Raw genomic sequence first — 20,313 nt, 5'->3', positions numbered from 1 at the left:
ATACCCAGACATGACTAACGCCATGGGGTCTTCCTTCAGATGTACTGGTCACTCATTTGTTCAACAGTTACATAGTTACAGACTACAGTTCAATAGTTACAGATAAATGCTGGATTAGCCATTAAAAAGAATGCAATAGTGCCATTTGCTGCAACAGGGATGGACCTAGAGATTATCATGCTAAGTGAAGAAAGTCAGAAAGACAAATACCATATAATACCAATTATATGTAGAATCTAAAAAAAATATATAGAATGAACTTATTAACAAAACAAGTATACTCATGGACATAGAAAACAAACTTGGTGGTTATCAAGGGGGAAAGGCGGGGAAGGGATAAACTGGGAGTTTGGTATTAATAGATACATGCTACTGTATATGGTTTCTTCCCTGGTGGTTCAGTCTGTAAAGAATCCACCTGCAATGCAGGAGATGGGGGCTCGATCCTTGGGTCGGGAAGACCCTCTGAAGAAGGAAATGTTGACCCACTCCAGCATTCTTGCCTGAAAAATCCCACGGACAGAGGAGCCTGGACGACTATAGTCTATGGGGTCACAAACGGTCAGACACAACTTAGTGACTAAACCACCACCAGCATCTTTCCCCAGGTCCCCCGGACTACCAGCCCTGACGTGATCCCTGTTCCAGTGACCAGGGATTAACTGGGAATTCGGGATTATCAGATACATACTACCCTATATAAAACAGATAAACACAAAGACCTACTGTGTAGCATATATAACCTATAATTGAAAAGAATCTGAAAAAAAAAATGTGTGTGAGTGTATATATAACGAAATCATTTCTCTTCACCGAAACATTGTAAATCGCCTATACTTCAATTTAAAAAAAAAAACAAACTAAAAACATGTTGATTAATCTGCGTGAGCTTTTAGAACAGGACATATGAACATGCAGGAGTTCCTTGGCACGTGCTCAGGAGGTTAGGGCACCTCACCCTGGGCCTAGGGAGTCTATCCAAGGAAAGTGGACAAGGAGTAGGGAGATGAAGGATGAATCATGGTCAGTCGTGAAAGGAATGGGGTCATCTGGGCCCCCCTTTCCAAGGCAGGGTGTGGAGATGCTGTTGTTACCTAGAGGCCCTAATGCCGTCGTTGGCTGCAGCCATCCTGACCTCTGGCTTGGTTTGGGGGACAGCACGATGGGGCCCAAGTTTGTGTATCTGCTTTAGGGTCTCAGTGTGGATCTCTAGACCCACTGGCCGAACTGTCCACTGAACATCTCACTGACAGTCACATGGGCCCCTCAAAGTCAACACCTAAAACTAACTCAGCACCTTCCCCCAGGTCCCCCATACTACTAGCCCTGACACGTTCCCTGTTTCAGTGACCCCACCATCACCCACATGTGAAATCTTTGCATTGTCCTGGACCCCGCCCTCTTATCATTCTTTACCAACCAGATCAAGGACCATGTGCCTGGTCCCTTGACCTCTCCCGGCCCAGCTCCCTTCCCTCCACAGCCTGTCCTGGTCTCCATGCCAGTGATTGCAATCGTTCCCAACCTCAACTGAGCAGTAGAAACACCTGGGGAGCCTTAAAAAAATAATCAGTGCCTGAACTGAAGCCCAGACTCATTAATTTGAATCTCTGGGGATGGGGCCAAGTATTTTCATAACTTTTTATTATGGAAAATTTCAAGCTATAAAAAGTAGAAGTCTACAGAATGGTATAATGAACCCCCATGCACTCTTCACCTGCTTCAATAGTTACAGACTCAAGGCCAATCTTGTTTCACCCACATCCTCCCCACACCCCCCACCCTGTGGCATTTTGCGGCTGATCTCATTTCTGTCATTTCATCCATGAACATGTCAGTATGTGTCACTAAATGATGAGGGCTCCTTAGCCGAAAAAACCACAGTACCATTAGCACAGCTAAAAAGTAATAATTCCTTACTATCATCAAATACTCCTCAGTGTTCAAATTTCTGATTTTCTCATGCTTTTTGCAAATGCATCTCTTCACAGTTTATAACCACATCCAAGGGCGTCCCGTGGTCTGAGTGTTGTGTTCTCACCCTCATGTGTCATTTGATAGGTTCCTCTGTATTTCTTGTAAGTTGCTCATTGACTTCAGAAATTTGTCAGATTCAATTTCACTCTGGCAGTGGTTGGGAGCTGACTTCATAAGTGGTTTCATGCTCTTCTGCTAGGGAGCTTATGATATCTGGTGTCTTTTTGAGATGGCAGTAGCCATTGATATTCAATATCCAAATCTATTGATTAATTAAGGGTTGTGACATAGCAACATTCTATCATTCCTTCTTCCTTTGCTCACTGAAAAATACTTCCTTTTCATTACTGTTTGGTTCAGTCAGTTCAGTTTAGTCGCTCAGTCGTGTCTGAGCAACTGAATGCAACTAATGGCATCCCCATGGACTGCAGCACGCCAGGCTTCCCTGTCCATCACCAACTCCCGGAGCTTACTCAAACTCATTCCATCGAGTCGGTGATGTCATCCAACCATCTCATCCTCTGTCGTCCCCTTCTCCTCCTGCCTTCAGTCTTTCCCAGCATCAGGATCTTTTCCAATGAGTTGGTTCTTCAGGTGGCCAAAGTATTGGAGCTTTAGCGTCCGCATCAGTCCTTCCATTGAATATTTGGAACTGATCTCCTTTAGGATGGACTGGTTGGATCTCCTTGCTGTCCAAGGGACTCTCAGAAGTCTTCTCCAACACCACAGTTCAAAAGCATCAATCCTTCAGTGCTCAGCTTTCTTTATAGTTCAACTCTCACATCCATACATGACTACTGGAAAAACCATAGCTTTGACTAGACAGACCTTTGTTGGCAAAGTAATGTCTGCTTTTTAATATGCTGTCTAGGTTGGTCATAGCTTTTCTTCCAAGGAGCAAGCGTCTTTTAATTTCATGGCTGCAATCACCATCTGCTGTGATTTTGGAGCCCAGAAAAATAAAGTCTCACTGTTTCCTCTCTTTTCCCATTTGTTTGCCATGAAATGATGGGACTGGGTGCCATGATCTTAGTTTTCTGAATGTTGAGTTTTAAGCCAATTTTTTGACTCTCCTCTTTTACTTTCATCAAGAGGCTCTTTAGTTCTTTGCTTTCTGCCATAAGGGTGGTCTCATCCGTGTATCTGAGGTTATTATATTTTTCCCGGAAATCTTGATTCCAGCTTGTGATTCATCCAGCCTGGCATTTCACGTGATGTACTCTGCATATACATTAAAGAAGCAGGGTGACAATATACAACCTTGACGCACTCCTTTCCCAATTTGGAACCAGCCTGTTGTCCCATATCCAGTTCTAACTGTTGCTTCTTGACCTGCATACAGATTTCTCAGGAAGCAGGTCAGGTGGTCTGGTATTCCTCTCTCTACTGTTTGGTTACCTCATAGTAAAGTTCATATAGGGAGTGCTTGATTCTTTTCTTGTATTCGTGTGTTTTCAAAGTACCTAATTGGTTCACTGGCATCCTCCAACAGTAGTAATCAATTAGAGTTTTAATGCACGGACTTAAATGTGGGGCATTTTGATGCAGTGGTGCTCCATGGTTTCATTGTTGGCCTGTGGGAGCCCCTCAGGCTGGCTTCTGAGCCCTTGAGAGGACCCCAGTGGCTGCTGGTAGCCATCATGTCGTCTGATGTGATGTTCTGGGCTCCTCTTGTATGCTTCCTGCCCTACACCTAGAGTTTGTCATTTCTCCAAGGATCCCTGGTTTCTTTTACTGGGAAATGGTACTTGGAGTCTACAGTTTGGCACTTAGGGGTGCTCATTATCTACCGTTGTTTGAATGGGCCGTTGTTTGTAGCAGACCCCTGGACTACAGCATACCAGTCTCCCCTGTCCTTCACTATCTCCCGGAGTTTGCATGTAGTTCATGGGGTTCTCCTGGCAAGAATACTGGAGTGGTTTGCCATTCACTCCTCCAGTGGACCATGTTTCATCAGAGCTCTACACTGTGACCCATCTGTCTCAGGTGGCCCTTCGTGACATGGCTCATAGCTTCATTCAGTTACCCAAGCCCCTTTGCCACAACACGGCAGTGGTCCATGAAGGAGATAGTAGACAATGGTAATTTTCACATCTCCTAGGACAGTACTTGGGCTTCCCAGGTGGGCCTCGTGGTTAAGAACCCACCTGCCAAGCCAGGAGATGTAAGAGATGTGGATCCCTGGGTCAGGAAGATCCCCTGGAGGAGGGCGTGGCAACCCACTCCAGTATTCTTGCCTGGAGACTCCCATGAACAGAGGAGCCTGGCGGGTTACAGTCCATAGCGTCTCAAAGAGTCGAACACAACTGAAGCGACTTAGCACAGCACAGCACAGCACTCTGTAAATGTTCAGGGTCGGGAAACGTTGACATCTAGGACAAATTACACATTTTGAGGCTGACTTACTAGACCTTCCACTAACAGGCCCCTGCCTTTCATGCATAGCTTTTCCTGGGTCTTTCTTGAGACCTGCATTCTGGCCCCAACCTGCTTCTGGTGGCTCTGACTTGCCAAGCTGGTTGAAGCGTCTCAGCCCTGCCTCCCTCCCTCTCGCTACCTGAAAGGCCTCCCAGGACCTCTGCCTGGTGAATGCCAGCTTGTCCCCCGCTGTCCTCTGCTCTCAGAAACCTCCCCTGTCCACCCCCTCTCTTCCCCAGTGCCCTCTGCTGGAGGTGTTGCTTTGACACACATCTGAGCCTCATTAGAGCTCGGTGCTGGCAGAATAGTGCATCATGAGCGAGCTGGCTCCTGAGACAGACCACGGTGCCATGCTGGCACCCCCTCAGCTGCCAGGGAGACTGCGGGCAGGTGTCTGACCCCTTTGTGCCTCATCTTTTTATCTGTAAGAGGGGACATAGTTGTACCTGATGGTGGCAGATGCGCTGAGGAGGGACCGAATGTGTTTGTACTGCTCAGGGCAGTGTGTGGCATGTCACAGGAGCCATGTATATAGCGAGTCAGGCATTATCTGTCTGCCTGCCTCCTCCACTAACTGGATAGCTCTCATCTCTGGGTGCTTATAGCGCTGCAACTGACAAGTAATTGATGCACAAGACCCACTGGGATCTGATGTCCGTGGCTGGAGTAGAGGGAGCAGGGGCAGAAGGGTCTAGGGGACGTGACAATCGTGCAAGCCCTTGTACCATTAGAGAACTTTGACCTGGGGGGTGGGCACTGGAACGTTTTTGAGCAGAACAGTGTCATGGTCTGATTTAGGTTTTTACTTTATTTTTTAATTTTTTGGCCACACCACGCAGCTTATAGGCTCTTAGTTCCCTGGCCAGGGATTGAACCCAGGACCTTGGAAGTGAGAGCATAGAATCCTAACTGCTGGATTGCCAGGGAATTCCCTGATTTTGGTTTTGAAAGTTTCCCTCTGGCTTCTGTGTCGGGAAGAGGCTACAGTGGGCCAGTGTCAGAGTGGGGAGCGCTGATGGGTGAGAGCTGGTGGTTGACACCCAGTCGGATTGAAGCATGTTCTGAACCAGAGTTAACAGTATTTTCTAATGCCCTGAGGGTGAGAGACAAGAGTTGGGGATGACTTCCAAGTGTTGACCTGAACCAGTGGAAAGATGGAGTGAGGGTAAGGCTGTGGGAGGCTTGTTTGGGGGAAGGTCAGGAGCTTCATCTGGGACACAGCTTCTGATGTCTACCAGACAGCCCAGCAGAGATGTGGGAGGGGTGGTGGGTGTTAAAGTCGAGTTTGTGAGAAAGGCCTGGGCTGGAAATAGCAAACTGGGAGTACCAGCCTATAGCTGGCACTTACAGCCACAGACTAGATGTGCTCACCAAGGAGATGAACGTGGATGGAGGAGCCGAGGACCAAAGTGTGAGCCTGGGACCAAGGCTCCTCCCCGTTTGGAAAAGATGAGGCATCAGCAGCTTTGGGATCTGTCTGGAGAGTTGATGAGGCAGAGCAGGGCAAGGCTAAACCCAGGAGCCAGTGGAATTTTCCAGCCACGTGTCTTGTTAGACTCTTACAGTCAGCTTGAGAAGAAGGGGGAAAAAATCCAATGGATGCCTATTTTCATTCTGGTCGTGCAGACGTTCTGTGTTGCTGGGCCTGTACCAAGAGCTCTCTTTTGGAAAGGAAACACGAGTCTGGCTCCCTGGGTGGATGCGACACATGCTCTTTACATACGCCTTAATGACACCACCACTCATCAGAGGCTCCTCCATCCCCTCGAATTTGTGTCTGCATCTCTGGGAATTAGCAGGACCTTTCATCGCCCATCCTGACGTCAAATGACCAGCCTTTGGCACACCTCTTTTACGCATGAAGACTTTATTGAGTTTTCCAGGGCTGGCGAAATGCTCATCTGAAATACCTTTTTTTTCCTTCCATCCTGACTGGAACTCCGAGGAGGGAGGAGGTGGTGGTGTCATTAGGGGAGCACGCCCCTCCAGTGCTCCTGGCTCAGCCAGGGACATCCACACCGTTCCCCACATCTAGGCTGAATTTCTACCGAGTGGAGTTTGATGAAAAATAACCTGTCCTTGTCGGCTCTGACGTCGCCGCCCAGGAAAGACTGCTTGCTGCACAGTCCTAACGTCTGAGATTCTCAGGTTGAGCAGAAGACATGGGCTGTTTTAACATGGGGCCTGGGTGATCCGGGTCAGTGGAACTGTTTGTGCGTCATTCATCAGACACAAGAATGATTTGGCTCTTAGTCTTGGTTATTGAGCAGCTTCTGGGAGCCTGAGAAGGACTCCCCCATCGCCCTCCTGCAGAGAAATGGGTTCAGTGACCCAAGTACCCAAGTCAAGGCTTTGAGTAGATTTGGCTTCAAGACCAGTAGGGTCTTGCCATGGACCCCTTAGAGACTGACATACTTCTCTAAATTGTTTTCTCAGAGGCTTGATGGCATCCCATCCCATTTGAAACCTTCTAGTCTCCAAGCTTGGGTGGGACTTAAAGTTTTCAGGTCTCTGCTCTTTGGAGTTAGGGGAGGTTTGGCAGATACTCAACCATATTTGGGCTTCCCGGGTGGCACTAATGGTAAACAACCTGCCTGCCAATACAGGAGACATAAGAAACGCAGGTTCAATCCCTGGGTAGGGAAAATCCCCTGGAGGAGGGCATGGCAATCCACTCCAGTATTCTTGCCAGGAGAATTCCATGGACAGAGGAGCTTGGAGGGCTACAGTCCATGGGGTCACAAAGAGTCGGACACAAATGAAGCAGCTAAGCATGCATCCACAACCATACTCAACACACATTTATGAGATGTCTTCGATATATCACACTCTGTTCTAGCAGCTGGAGACTATGGAGTGAGCAGAAGGAAGTTCCTGCCCTTACGGAGCTAGCTTTCCAATTAAACAGAAGATTGAAAAAGCAACAAAGGGCATTTTTTAATGAACTACAAGTTCAAATACCTATCAAATATTCATTATCTGTTGCTGGGAAGAAATTATCTATAACTTAACAGCTTGAAATAACAAGCATTTATTATCTCATGGTTTCTCTGGGTCAAGGATGTGGGAATGGTTGACCAAGGTGCTACTGGCTCAAGGTCTCTTTAAAGGTTACATCAGGGTGTTGGCTGGGGCTGCAAGTTGTCTGAAGGCTTGATCTGTTTCCAGGCTTGTGCACGTGGGTGGCATGTTGGTGCTGGCTGTTGGCTGGAGGCCTCAGCTGTCTTCCATGTGAGCCTCTCCATGGACTGCTCGAGTGTCCTCATAAGAGCACTGGCTTTCCCTGGAGCAAGCATGGTAGACGCTGCAGTGTCTTCTCTTTTTCGTCTGTGCTGGGTCTTCGTTCCTGCACAAGGGCCTTCTCCAGCTGCGGCAAGAGGGGGTTACTCTTCATTACAGTACACAGGCTTCGCATTGTGGAGGCTTCTCTTGTATTGGAGCCCAGGCTCTAGGCATGCAGGCTTCAGCAGTTGCAGCGCATAGGCTCGGTAGGTGCGGCTCACACGCTCTAGAGTGCAGGCTCAGTAGTTATGGCCCACGGGCATAGTTGGTCTGCAGTATGTGGGATCTTCCTGGACCAGGGATCAAACCCATGTCCCCTATACACTGAAAGCAGGAGTTCTGTAATGTCTTTTGTAAACTGGTCTCAGAGCTTCCATGTTGTCATATGTCTGGTATCTCAGTGGTTATACAGGTTGGCCCTATTCAGTTTGGAAAGAGCCTTCTCAAGAACACGAACAGCAAGAGGCAAAGATGATTAAAGTCTCCATCTTAGAGGCTGGCAACTACAAATATGAGGTTACAACAGATGGAATCTCACATCAGGAAATGCTGGAAGTCATTCCAAGATACTCATTAGCTCAAAACTATGGAAAATCACTTGACATTAATAGGCCATCTTATCCTGAAATTTTGTTGTAAAATGACTTAAATTCCTCACCAGGGGAACTAAGTATTCTGCTTCTCTTATTTTTGAATCATATCCAGTATTTGTTTTTGTCCTTCTATCACTGCTGTGATCTCCCAAGAGAGTGAGGGGGATGGTGGTAGTTATCCTTCAGACAGATGTAGAGACCCACAGAGCATTTGGTGAAGCTAGATCCTGGGAGCAGGGTCATCTTGAAAATGTACCACTTACAAGAAAAAAACCGTAGTCAAATCTATGGTTTTTCCAGTAGTCATGTATGGTTGTGAGAGCTGGACCATAAAGAAGGCTGAGCATTGAAGAATTGATGCTTTCGAACTGTGGTGCTAGAGAAGACTCATGGGAGCCCTTGGACTGCAAGGAGATCAAGCCAGTCAATTCTAAAGGAAATCAATACTGAATATTCATTAGAGGGACTAATGCTGAAGCTGAAGCTCCAATACTTTGGCCACCTGACGCAAAGAGACTGCTCATTGGAAAAGACCCTGATGCTGGGAAAGATTGAAGGCAGGAGGAGAAGGGAATGACAGAGGATGAGTTGGTTGGATGGCATCACCAACTCAGTGGATGTGAGTTTGAGCCAACTCGGGGAGGTGGTGAAGCACAGGAAAGCCGGGCGTGCTTCTGTCCATGCAACTTAGCAACTGAATAACAACAAACTGGGTTCATCTATTGGACATCTGTGGGATTGTCCTCTCTCCTTGGTGCCCCACCCATACTCCCAAAGAACACAGCTCTTCCAGAAGCTGCTCTGTTCTTAGTGATGTCACCTGAAGACCACAGTTGATGGGAACAGCCTGTGAGCCAATGCAGGTCAGTGAGTCCTTTTCCTGGGGTTTATTGACTTGAAATAGAGGAAAACAACAGAATGGGAAAGACTAGAGATCTCTTCAAGAAAATTAGAGATACCAAGGGAACACTTCATGCAAAGATGGGCTCAATGAAGGACAGAAATGGTATGGACCTAACAGAAGCAGAAGATATTAAGAAGAGATGGCAAGAATACACAGAAGAACTGTACAAAAAAGATCTTCACGACCCAGACAATCACGATGGTGTGATCACTGACCTAGAGCCAGACATCCTGGAATGTGAAGTCAAGTGGGCCTTAGAAAGCATCACTACGAACAAAGCTAGTGGAGGTGATGGAATTCCAGTTGAGCTATTTCAAATCCTGAAAGATGATGCTGTGAAAGTGCTGCACTCAATATGCCAGCACATTTGGAAAACTCAGCAGTGGCCACAGGACTGGAAAAGGTCAGTTTTCATTCCAATCCCAAAGAAAGGCAATGCCAAAGAATGCTCAAACTACAGCACAGTTGCACTCATCTCACACGCTAGTAAAGTAGTGCTCAAAATTCTCCAAGCCAGGCTTCAGCAATATGTGAACTGTGAACTTCCAGATATTCAAGCTGGTTTTAGAAAAGGCAGAGGAACAAGAGACCAAATTGCCAACATCTGCTGGATCATGAAAAAAGCAAGAGAGTTCCAGAAAAGCATCTATTTCTGCTTTATTGACTATGCCAAAGCCTTTGACTGGGTGGACCACAATAAACTGTGGAAAATTCTGAAAGAGATGGGAATACCAGACCACCTGATCTGTCTCTTGAGAAATTTGTATGCAGGTCAGGAAGCAACAGTTAGAACTGGACATGGAACAACAGACTGGTTCCAAATAGGAAAAGGAGTACATCAAGGCTGTATATTGTCACCCTGCTTATTTAACTTCTATGCAGAGTACATCATGAGAAATGCTGGGCTGGAAGAAGCACAAGCTGGAATCAAGATTGCTGGGAGAAATATCAATAACCTCAGATATGCAGATGACACCACCCTATGGCAGAAAGTGAAGAGGAACTAAAAAGCCTCTTGATGAAGGTGAAAGAGGAGAGTGAAAAAGTTGGCTTAAAACTCAACATTCAGAAAACGAAGATCATGGCATCTGGTCCCATCACTTCATGGGAAATAGATGGGGAAACAGTAGAAACAGTGTCAGACTTTATTTTTGGGGGCTCCAAAATCACTGCAGATGGTGCCTGCAGCCATGAAATTAAAAGACGCTTACTCCTTGGAAGGAAAGTTATGACCAACTTGATAGCATATTCAACAGCAGAGACATTACTTTGCCAACAAAGGTCTGTCTAGTCAAGGCTATGGTTTTTCCAGTGGTCATGTATGGATGTGAGAGTTGGACTGTGAAGAAGGCTGAGCGCCAAAGAATTGATGCTTTTGAACTGTGGTGTTGGAGAAGACTCTTGAGAGTCCCTTGGACTGCAAGGATATCTAACCAGTCCATCCTAAAGATCAGCCCTGGGTGTTCTTTGGAAGGAATGATGCTAAAGCTGAAACTCCAGTACTTTGGCCACCTCATGCGAAGAGTTGACTCATTGGAAAAGACTCTGATGCTGGGAGGGATTGGGGGCAGGGGCAAAAGGGGACGACAGAGGATAAGATGGCTGGATGGCATCACTGACTCAATGGACGTTGAGTCTGAGTGAACTCTGGGAGTTGGTGATGGACAGGGAGGCCTGGCGTACTGCGATTCATGGGGTCGCAAAAAGTCGGACACGACTGAGCGACTGAACTGAACTGATTGACTTGAGGGGAATTCCTTCTCTGGTAGAGGAGGCTTAGAATAAAAAACCTGGGCACCATGTTTCCTGCCACTGGAGCAAGTCAGGCAGCAACGAGGGAGAATGAGGCCAACACACACAGAGACACAGATACACACACACACAGACACACACACACACAGACACACACACACACAGATACACACACACACAGACACACACACACACAGACACACACACACATAGACACATGCAGACACAGACATACACACAGAGACACACAGACATACACAGAGACACACATGCACAGACACACACAGACACATACACACATGCATATACACACACAGACACAGACACACACACAGACATATATACACACACAGACACACACACACATATAGACACATACACACAGACACATACACACACAGACACACACACACAAACAGCCACAAATACACACACAGACACACACGCTGTGAGCGTAGGTTCCAGAGGTGCTCACATACCTGGTTCTGTTGCTCTGGGCCAGGCTGCATTTCCATTTTCCCCACAAGTTGGTTGTTCACCCCATCCTCAGAGCTCAGGAACCCAGAGATTCTAGTTGTGCCTGAATCAGACTAGGTTGAGGTTCTTTTCACTTAGAATTGAAAGAGTAACAGGGAGAGCCCTTTGCATGATGGCCTTGAGAGCCCTGTGGGGAGTGAGGACAGGGGAAGAATGCTGGGGGCTGGGGGCAGAGGAGGAGCGGTGAAGGGGTGGCAGAGAGCCGCTGAGAGCTGAGCTCCTGGGAGAATGACTGGTGGGCAGGAGGCGAGAGCACAGGCTCTCCGCTGTGGGACTCAGACACGTCAGCCAACCACCCCCCGCCCCGTCCCACCCCCACCCCAAGAGAGGGTCAGAACCCTCTCTAACTTTTCTGAGTTCACCTCTGTCCAGATGTGTCGCTCAAGCTTGGTGGCTATGGTGCCGCCTCTCCTTGGGATCCCTCCTATCACCCTCTGTACCCCACGTGGCCAGGGGTCCGCTCCTCCTTCCCTTCTTTCTCTGAGCCCGCCCCATTGACCCTGGGCCAGGGAACCCCTTCCTGACCCAGGCCCGACAGGGCTCCTCACATGATAGCCAGAGATCTGAGAAGGCTCTGCCTGCCCAGGTGGACACAGGCTGTGAGGCTGACCAGGCCCATCTGACCCTGGGACCCTGGTGCAGGGACACCCCTGTTTGTAGAGCTTCTCCATTCTAGCTGGGCTGATGAAAAGTGGCAGGCGATGCCAGCCTTCTGAAGGATTTTTCAAGCATCAGTGAGGGACTTGGCCAGAGATGGATGGCTCGCTCACATGTGAATGAAGTAGGGTTTAATGAAGGGCGGTTGTCGGAGTCCTGGCCTACGTACGCAGATACATCCGAGCCTTCGCCGCCTCCAGCTCTGCAGGGACAGGGGCCCATACGGGAAGGAGTGGGAGAAGGCAGCTGCAGGAGCCTGGGCGCCCGGCAGGGAGGGAACTGGCAGGGAGCTCCCCATCCTCACTCTCCTCTGTCCCAAAGCGGGGTGGGCAGTGACTCCAGAGGGGCAGATGGAAACCCCTGGCCCCCAGGGTTGGCACCGGCAAGATGCCAAGGCCGGTGTGGGAGGAGCCGGGTGTTTCTCCAGAGAGGGCCACGGGGAGCAGCCTTGCCAGCTGGGCGCGTCACTTGTCCCTGCCGCGAAGACTCTGGAAAAGCTGACCACATCGGTAATTACAGAAGCCGGAGGTGGCGAGACCTCAAAGCTTCTCTGACTTCATCTTCCTGCCAGGGCAGGAGAAGGGTTCCCGAGAGGAGGGGGATGACATCTCGTGGAGAGGAATTCTGCTCAGACTCCTCTCTGTAAAAATCAGCGCCGGCTTCTGTGAGAACGTGGCAGGGCCCCTTGTACCGGTTTGCAATCTTCATGTTTTTTTAAAAACTCATCTGAGAGAAATGTGTTTAATAGAGGACATATTTTCATTAGCATTTTCTGAGATGGATGATGCAATTAGAGCCTGCCAAGAGGATGAAATATTGGCTTTATAAACTAGGATGTACACAGATGTTTATACCCTCTTGGCAGGCACAGATATATAAATAATTCTTTTTGCCTTGAACTCAATGTCGTATTTTGCGCTTTGTGTTACAGCATCTCCTCCCCAAAGCCCATTCCTGTGTTTGGCATAAATCACTGTGTGGAGAGAAGGCTCATTAAATGCCTCCCTCGGTTGGCACCGTGGATGTATCTGGGGAAGAGAAGTGTTCTCCGAGTGGATTGGCAAGGAGCTCTTTGGCGCTCTGGCCGTTAGGGCTGAGCCCAGGGCAGGAGAAAGTTTCAAGTGGGCAACACAGCAGGGAGGACCGTGTGTGTCCCCTCTGTTGGGGGCGGGGGTGGGGATAAGCCCACCCCTCTTGTTGGAGGGAACTCCTATGGATGGACGTCACAGGTCCTCTTGGCATGTCGTTTACCTCTCTGTTCACTGAAGTCACTGTCTGCCATTTCCAATTGTAAAATTCTAGGCTGTTGGCCCAACCCAACTTCTTTTAATTTATTTATTTTTAATTGGAGGGTATTGCCTTACAATGTTGTGTTGGTTTCTGCCGTAGCTCAGCACGCATCAGCCACAGGCATACATGTGTCGCCTCCCTCTGGAACCGCCCTCCCGCCTCCCACCCCATCCCACCTCTCTGAGGTCGTCACAGAGCACTGGCCAACCGAACTTCTTATTTGCTGCTTCTGTTTTCTGGCTGCAGCTGATTCCGGCAGCTTTTGCCCACCACCTGGGCAAGGGTGCTCCCGCAGGAGCGGATTCCCGGTGGTCCCCGCCTCCGGCCCATGTGATCGCCCTGAGCGCTGCCCGGCCGGGGTGTTTTTCTCCATAGGTGGCCTCTCAGGACGGGTCCCCCAGGAGCCCCTCTCGGGGGTCACAGTGGAGACATGGCCTGTCACTCCAGGTGACTTAATCGGTGCGGAAAGCCCAGCTGGAAGCCTTCTGTTGGTTTTCTGCCTCCCAGCACAAATGCTCTTCAGGAGGTGGTGACCTGACATGGACTCTCAAAGAAAGGCCTTTTGATCCCGGGCTGGGGAGGCCTGTCCCGGCGTGCTCCCGGCTGCCTCCCTGTGGAACCCTGGCGCCCAGCTGCCCGGCCGGGCCTCTGCTGGGAGGCAGCTGACCTGAAAGTGTTGTTATTTTTTTTAACGTGGGTTTTAGTACCCAGAGCAATAATATTTTCAGCTGGCTATTGAGGCTGATTAGTGAGCCCCAGACCTCCGTTTGGTTAAATAGAGCCGCCTTCGCAGAGGTATTTTGGGACAGTGCAAATCCAGGGTTCTGCATGGGATTGAGTTACCCCCCAAAAGGTAGGCGGCCATTTGCCTGTGGCCTGGGCCCTGCAAAGCAGTCTGGGTAAATTCCCACAGAGCCAGACCACCAGGCGGGGTTCCCAGGGCAGCTGGATACTGGGAGCATCTCTCTGCCCCCCATGGAAGATAGGTGGGCAGCTGTGTTCTAGAACCCTCTGCCACAAAGAGGTGTAGCTCCAGCCCAGGAGGGTCTTCCTGACTGGACTGGTGAGAAACCGGACTCTAGACACTGAGAGTCTGCTTTGAACTCGCCCGGGGGTGGGGGTGGGGGTGAGTACTGGGGTCTAACTCTACAGTGAGGTGGCCGGGAAGGGAGTTTCAGACCCTCTGTGCTGATGTCACTTCCTGTCTCTTTGGAAATAGCTGCACTTTTGGATGGAGGCTGACAAATCCTTGGGTGGCAGATTTGGAACCAGTTATAAACAATTTGCAATTAGTTCCCTTGTTGAAATGAGAAAGGCAAGCTCACCAGGCTTTTCATTAAGTCGAGGCAGCCTTTTATCCTCTTGGCAAGTGGATCAAGTGCCTGTGGAGGAGCCTCACGTGGGGTCAGGGAGAATAAAATGGCCCGTCTTTCGAAGCCTCGCTTCTACAGAGCCTGGACCCCACTGGCATGGTCAGCGATCTGGGTCCTAAATTCCTTGGTGTTGTTGTGAAAGGGGTCCGGGCTTGGAGGTCCATGTTCCAGCCCTGCTGCTTCCCCACCACTGACCCTGGGCAACTCTGCTAAACGCCCTGCTCTTTGTATGTGGGTGAAGGCATGTGATTGCAGCCTGCCTTCTGTGTCACTGTGAGCTCAGTCTCTTAGTCGTGTTCGACTCTTTGTGACCCTGTGGACTGTAGCCCACCAGGCTCCTCTGTCCATGGAATTCTCCAGGCAAGAATACTGGAGTGGATTGCCATTCCCTTCTCCAGGGGATCTTCCTGACCCAGGGATCAAACCCATGTCTCCTGCATCAGCAGGCAGGTTCTGTACCATCGTATCACTACCTGGGCTTAAATACGGTTCATATAAGAATATCTGAAAAATCTCTGTGTGTTCCCTTTGTAAACTGAAAAACTGTCAAAGTTATAGCATGCATATTATTGTCTTCTCTTACAAGGTGTGGTAATTGCAATGGTGGTAAATAGAGCAGCCGTTAATTGAGTATTTATTATGTGCCCAGATTTGTCTTGTTTTCTCTGCACAATCGCCCTATACATAGGCGTTTTTTCCAGCTTCATTGTATGGCGGTTGAGGAAACTGTCCAAGGTCATGTAGCATGTAAGGTCTGAGTGACCTCAGGCAGCCTCTTGAGGGCCTTCCAGTTTGCCGGCTCTAGTTAATTTCCAGCAGCTTCTTTTGATTTTCCTAAGCTTGTGGTTCTCCCCACCAGCTGCCTGGATGCTTGACCCCATCACCAGAGGGTCTGACTCTGTGGGTGTGGGGCGGGGTCCGAGCACCAGCGTTGGCTCCCCAGTGACTAGTGTGCTGCCGCTGTTCTGAGCACGTGTCCACAGTGGAGCTGAGCCAGCTGGACTGGACACCAGGGCCCCTCCCTTCTCTGGGCCTCACTCCCTGTCCTGCCGAAGAAGGAGTTCGGTCACGTGACCTCCAGGGTGTCTTCTCCAGGGGCCTCTAAGGTTCTACAGTTTTAAGAAGCTCATGAGCAAATCTCTTATTGTTCTTTTCCTTCTTCTCTTTTAGGCAGAATATGAAGTTACTCCAGATGAAAAACTGGGAGAAAAAGGGAAGGAAATTATGACCAAGTACCTCACCCCAAAGGTAAGAGGCTACCCAAACCCCACAGCAGGAGTGGGAGGCCTTATGCAGGAATATGGGCCCCCAGGTCTGTGCTAGGCCAGTGGGGAGCACCCAGCCAGGGATGCCATTGGTCTCCAGATTCAGAATTTTTATCCTCTTCAGAGGTACCCAAGCCTGGCAGGGCCAGCGCAGGTGGTCCAGGCCAGAGTAGGCCTGCAGTGGGGAGGCCTGCTTCTTGGGGGCCCAGTCCCCTCCAGGGGCACTCTTGCTGCCCTCTGCTCATGCCCAGGCGTTTGTGGCGGGACAGGTGAAGGCTCAACTGAGGCAGGGGTCAGAGTACCCAGAAGAAAGGGCTGAGAGGTTGGTGTGACCAGGAAGGGCCCAAGAGTGCTTAGGAGGAGGGCCTGGCTGAAGCTGAGTGGGCAGAGGTAACACTGGCTGAACACAGCAGAGTGCTGAGTATTCTGAAGCGCTCTGGGGTAAGCTGGAGGGCGAGGGGCCACCCTGACCTCCCCTGGGGCATGGGGCCACACCCATGGCCTGTTCGAATTCATGGTGGCCCTGACGCTGGAGGCGGCAAATCAGGGCTGCCGCAGCCACTCAGGTTTTGACTTCCGGTCAGGAGACAGAGGTAGGACTGTGAACAGAAGGAATCCAGTTCACACAGCAGCTCCTCCTATGACAAGTGGGCCACTGAACACCTGCCCTCCCCTGCATCTACTGGTGAAGGCATTCACAAGGGGGTTAAACCCACAGTAGCTCTTTCTGAGTTGACAACCAGGCCTCCTCCCCTCCCTGCACTTATGGATTCTTCTGCACAGTTTTATACATTTTATCCACACAGTTTGGAAGTCCCTTGAGGAGGAGGATAAGCCCCACCTCGTTGTTCTCAGCAGGTGTCCCAGGGGTCCTTGGCAGTTCTGGTCCCACCTCAAGCCTCGCTGCCCCCGGTGATATTAGACAGGTCCCAGGGGCCCATGCAGTGATGCGGGCCCCTCGGGCTGCACTGAGCCCTCGCCTGGAGCAGCTGTGCTGGCCTGCGGGCCACGGGCCCAGCCCCACCCCAAGGTTGGCCCCTGTGGCACTTCCTCCTGCTTCTGCTGAGCCAGCACCCCTGTTACTTCCCTCCGCTGTTTCTCTGCTTCTGCTTCCATCGTAATCCTACATGCCTCTTAATGGAATGGCAGGCCACCCCAGGGCCTTTGCACTTTTCAGAAGCAAGAGGATTCATGTTCATCAGCTCTTTCAGATGCTGGACAGGGCTGGCTCTCTCTGTACAAGGCGTGGCCCTGGGCACACCCAACTGCCTGCTCCATCTGCAGGGACAGACCTGAGGACCCAGCTCACTACACAAACTTCATCCAGACGCTTAGACAGCAGTACAGAGAGTGTCTGCACCCCATCTCACCAGTGACCCCTACCCCACCCCCAGTGACCCCCCGACCCTACCCCCACATCTGCTGGTCTGGCTGGGATCTTTGCTGAAGATGAGGTGGTTCCTTGGCTGGCCTTCTGGCTCCTTCAGCTCATCCTAGGGCTACTGCAGGGGGTCACTTCCCTGTCTCCCCACTGGCCAGCCTTGACCAGAAGCCTCTGCTCTTGGACCCCGGTCTGGGCCCCCCAGACCTCGCTGCCCCTGCTGCGCACTGCCTATGTCTCCTGGAGGGATGGGGCCCAGCCTCCCCCTCAGCTCAGAAGGTTTTACAAGTGCTCAGAGCTTGCCAACATTTTTTCCTTAAGTACTCTTCAATTTTAGAAATTTAAACCACACCATATGGTATGGCCCAGGGGCCTGGGGGAGGTGGCCCAAGTGGTCTGGGGGTTGACTGTTTTCCTATAATAAATTTTGCGCTGCCGGCCAGGTCCTTCCTGCAGTCACTCTCGCAGGAGCCTGTGTTCCTTCTCGGGGCTGCAGATGCCCCAGCAGCTGGGAGAGGAGCCATGTGGCTGAAGCCCCAGCTCTGAGGCCTCCGAATGACCCCCAGGACCCTTGTCCTCAAACACAGATAGTCTTTACCTCACAGTCCTCCTCAAGGTGCAACTCATGTCTCGGCTCCAAGCAGCATTTTCCAAAGGGTAGACGGGGCTTTCCTGGTGGCTCAGCGGTAAAGAATCCTCCTGCCAATGCAGGAGACACACGACTGATTCCTGGGTTGGGAAGATGCCCTGGAGGACGGCATGGCAACCCACTGCAGGATTCTCGTCTGGAGAATCCCATGGGCTGAGGAGCCTGACCGGCTACAGTCCATGGGGTCGCAGAGTTGGACATGACTCAGCTACTAAACAATGATGGACACTGATCATTTGAGAGGATCTGTGAAAAAAAAACCGACCATCACCGACCCAATGGACATGAGTTTGAGTAGGGAGGCCTGGCGTGCTGCAGTCCACGAGGTTGCAAAGAGTCAGAAACGACGGAGCGACTGAACTGAACTGTGAAAAAAACACGTCTGTGGTCAGTTACTTGTGGACATGACTTTTCCCCGCATCTCTCCCTTGTAAAGATTTACCCGGTGTGTGAGCACATTAAAGGCTCTTGAGAGGTAAAGAAACCAGCTCAACTGATAACAAAGCATTTCCCAGACTTCCCCTCCCCGCCTCATAATTTCACATCCTGCTGAATACGTCTGGGGCTGCAAAACGCCTCCAGGGGTCTTCAGGACCTGGCCTCCAGCTTTCGCTCCCAGAGCCCCCAGGCTGGGAGCTCCAGCCGCCACCTCCCAGTCCCATCTTTACATGCCCACCTGGTCACCTTTGTCCGAGCTGTTCCTGGCAAGGCCTCCGACCTGGAAGGCGCTCCGCCGACTCTTATCTTTCTCCTTCTGTGTCTGCTCCATCGCACAGAGTCTCCTCTGCCTCTGGTCAGAAGCCGTCGCTCCTACCTGCTGCTCTGTTGTGCTTCTGCAGGTCTCTGGGGTTGGTGCTTCCACAGCCCCAGAGGCTGGGTTCTGAGGAGCCCCCCTTACAGAGGGGGCGACAGCACATCACCAGACGGGCCGAATGCGGTCTGACAAGAGCAGTGGTGGACAGCGCACAGGGAAGTGAGGGAGGCCGGGGGGACGCTGTCCTGGGCCAGCCTGGGTGAGCCAGGAAGGTTTCTGAAAGTTGATGCAGCTGAACCAAAGTTTCACGTGGTGATGAGGAAGCCAGGTACAAATGGAAAGAAAGGAGTGGGGCCTTTCCTGTGCAAAGGTCCGGAGCAGGGGCTCTCACCTGGGGGCGTTTGGCAGAGTCTGGAGATCTTTTTGATTGACACGAATGGGGAATGTGCTCCTAGCGTCTAATATACACGGTTCAGAGATGCAGCTGACGTCCTCCAATGCACAGGACGGCCCCCCACCTAAGAATTATCTGGGCCCGAAATGTCAGTAGCATTGAGGGTGAGAGGCCTTCGTGCGTAGAGGGGAATGGATGTGTGTTGGCAGGGAGGTCTGTCCCCAACCCCTAAGCTGAAAACGACTATTGGCAGGCTTATTTCTAGTAGCGGGACAGGGACCTTCTGGGAGGCAAGGCTTGGAAAACCATGGTGGGGCATTTGCACCATCCTAAGGGCAGTGGGGAGCCCCGAAGGCTCTGAAGGCCATGCACAGCCCAGGTTGGTCTCTCTGGCCCTCGTGTAGCAGAGGAAGGGGAAGAAGAGGACTTAAGGCAGGAGGCCATCCTGGGAGCTGCTGCCATAGCTGTGGAAATAGACACCAGGGCCTTGGGAAATGTCAGGCAGAAGGAGCTCTCAGGGGATGACAGGTGTGGGAAGTCAGCAGAGGGGGCAAGGGGAGTCTGTGCTTTCCACCTTGAGTCACTGAGTGGGTGCGGATGCCCCCAGGAAGGGCAGGGTGCTCAGGACGGTGGCCGGGCTATTAGCTCTCTGGGCAGAGATGATGGCATCTATTGTGTGTCCCCTCTACCCCACCCCCACCCCCCACAGCGCTGCACACATGGCTGTCTTTCATTGTGAGTTGGTTTGAATGAGACAGGAGGGGGCCCAGGAAGCTTCCCCCCATGAGCCTCTCCCCTCTGCCCACTCAGATCTCTTTCTGGGAAGCTGACACTGAGCTGGCTCGTGTCCCCCAGAGTCTGACAGGGGGTGTTTGCTGGGAGTCTGGCTGGCACATCCCTGCTCAAAGTCAAAACTCACTTCCGGAGCTGAAATCTCTCTCTCTCCAAACCCCGACTTGAAGGCGTCCATCCCAGGGACTAAGTCCACTCGTTGGATGCTGCCCAGAATCCTGCGTCAGTTGCCCACACATGGCCAGCTTTGCTCTGGGGGCAGTTAGAGGACACCAGCCTGGGGTGGGCTTTGGGA

At 50.9% G+C, this 20,313-nt stretch overlaps 1 protein-coding gene across 1 annotated transcript in view; it reads left to right on the top strand.

Moving 5' to 3' along the window:
• Positions 1-20,313, top strand: part of GRK5 (G protein-coupled receptor kinase 5) — a 232,155-nt gene that overhangs the window by 159,998 nt on the left and 51,844 nt on the right. Inside the window, exon 4 of the mRNA XM_027528411.1 lies at positions 15,954-16,031. Coding sequence (XP_027384212.1) covers positions 15,954-16,031 — 78 coding nt within the window. The remainder of the gene's footprint in view (positions 1-15,953; positions 16,032-20,313) is intronic.

The sequence above is a fragment of the Bos indicus x Bos taurus genome, chromosome 26 (assembly GCF_003369695.1).
Source record: "Bos indicus x Bos taurus breed Angus x Brahman F1 hybrid chromosome 26, Bos_hybrid_MaternalHap_v2.0, whole genome shotgun sequence".
Classification (NCBI taxonomy): domain Eukaryota; kingdom Metazoa; phylum Chordata; class Mammalia; order Artiodactyla; family Bovidae; genus Bos; species Bos indicus x Bos taurus.
Note: the sequence above shows the minus strand (reverse complement) of the source record. Positions and strands in the feature narration are given on the sequence as shown.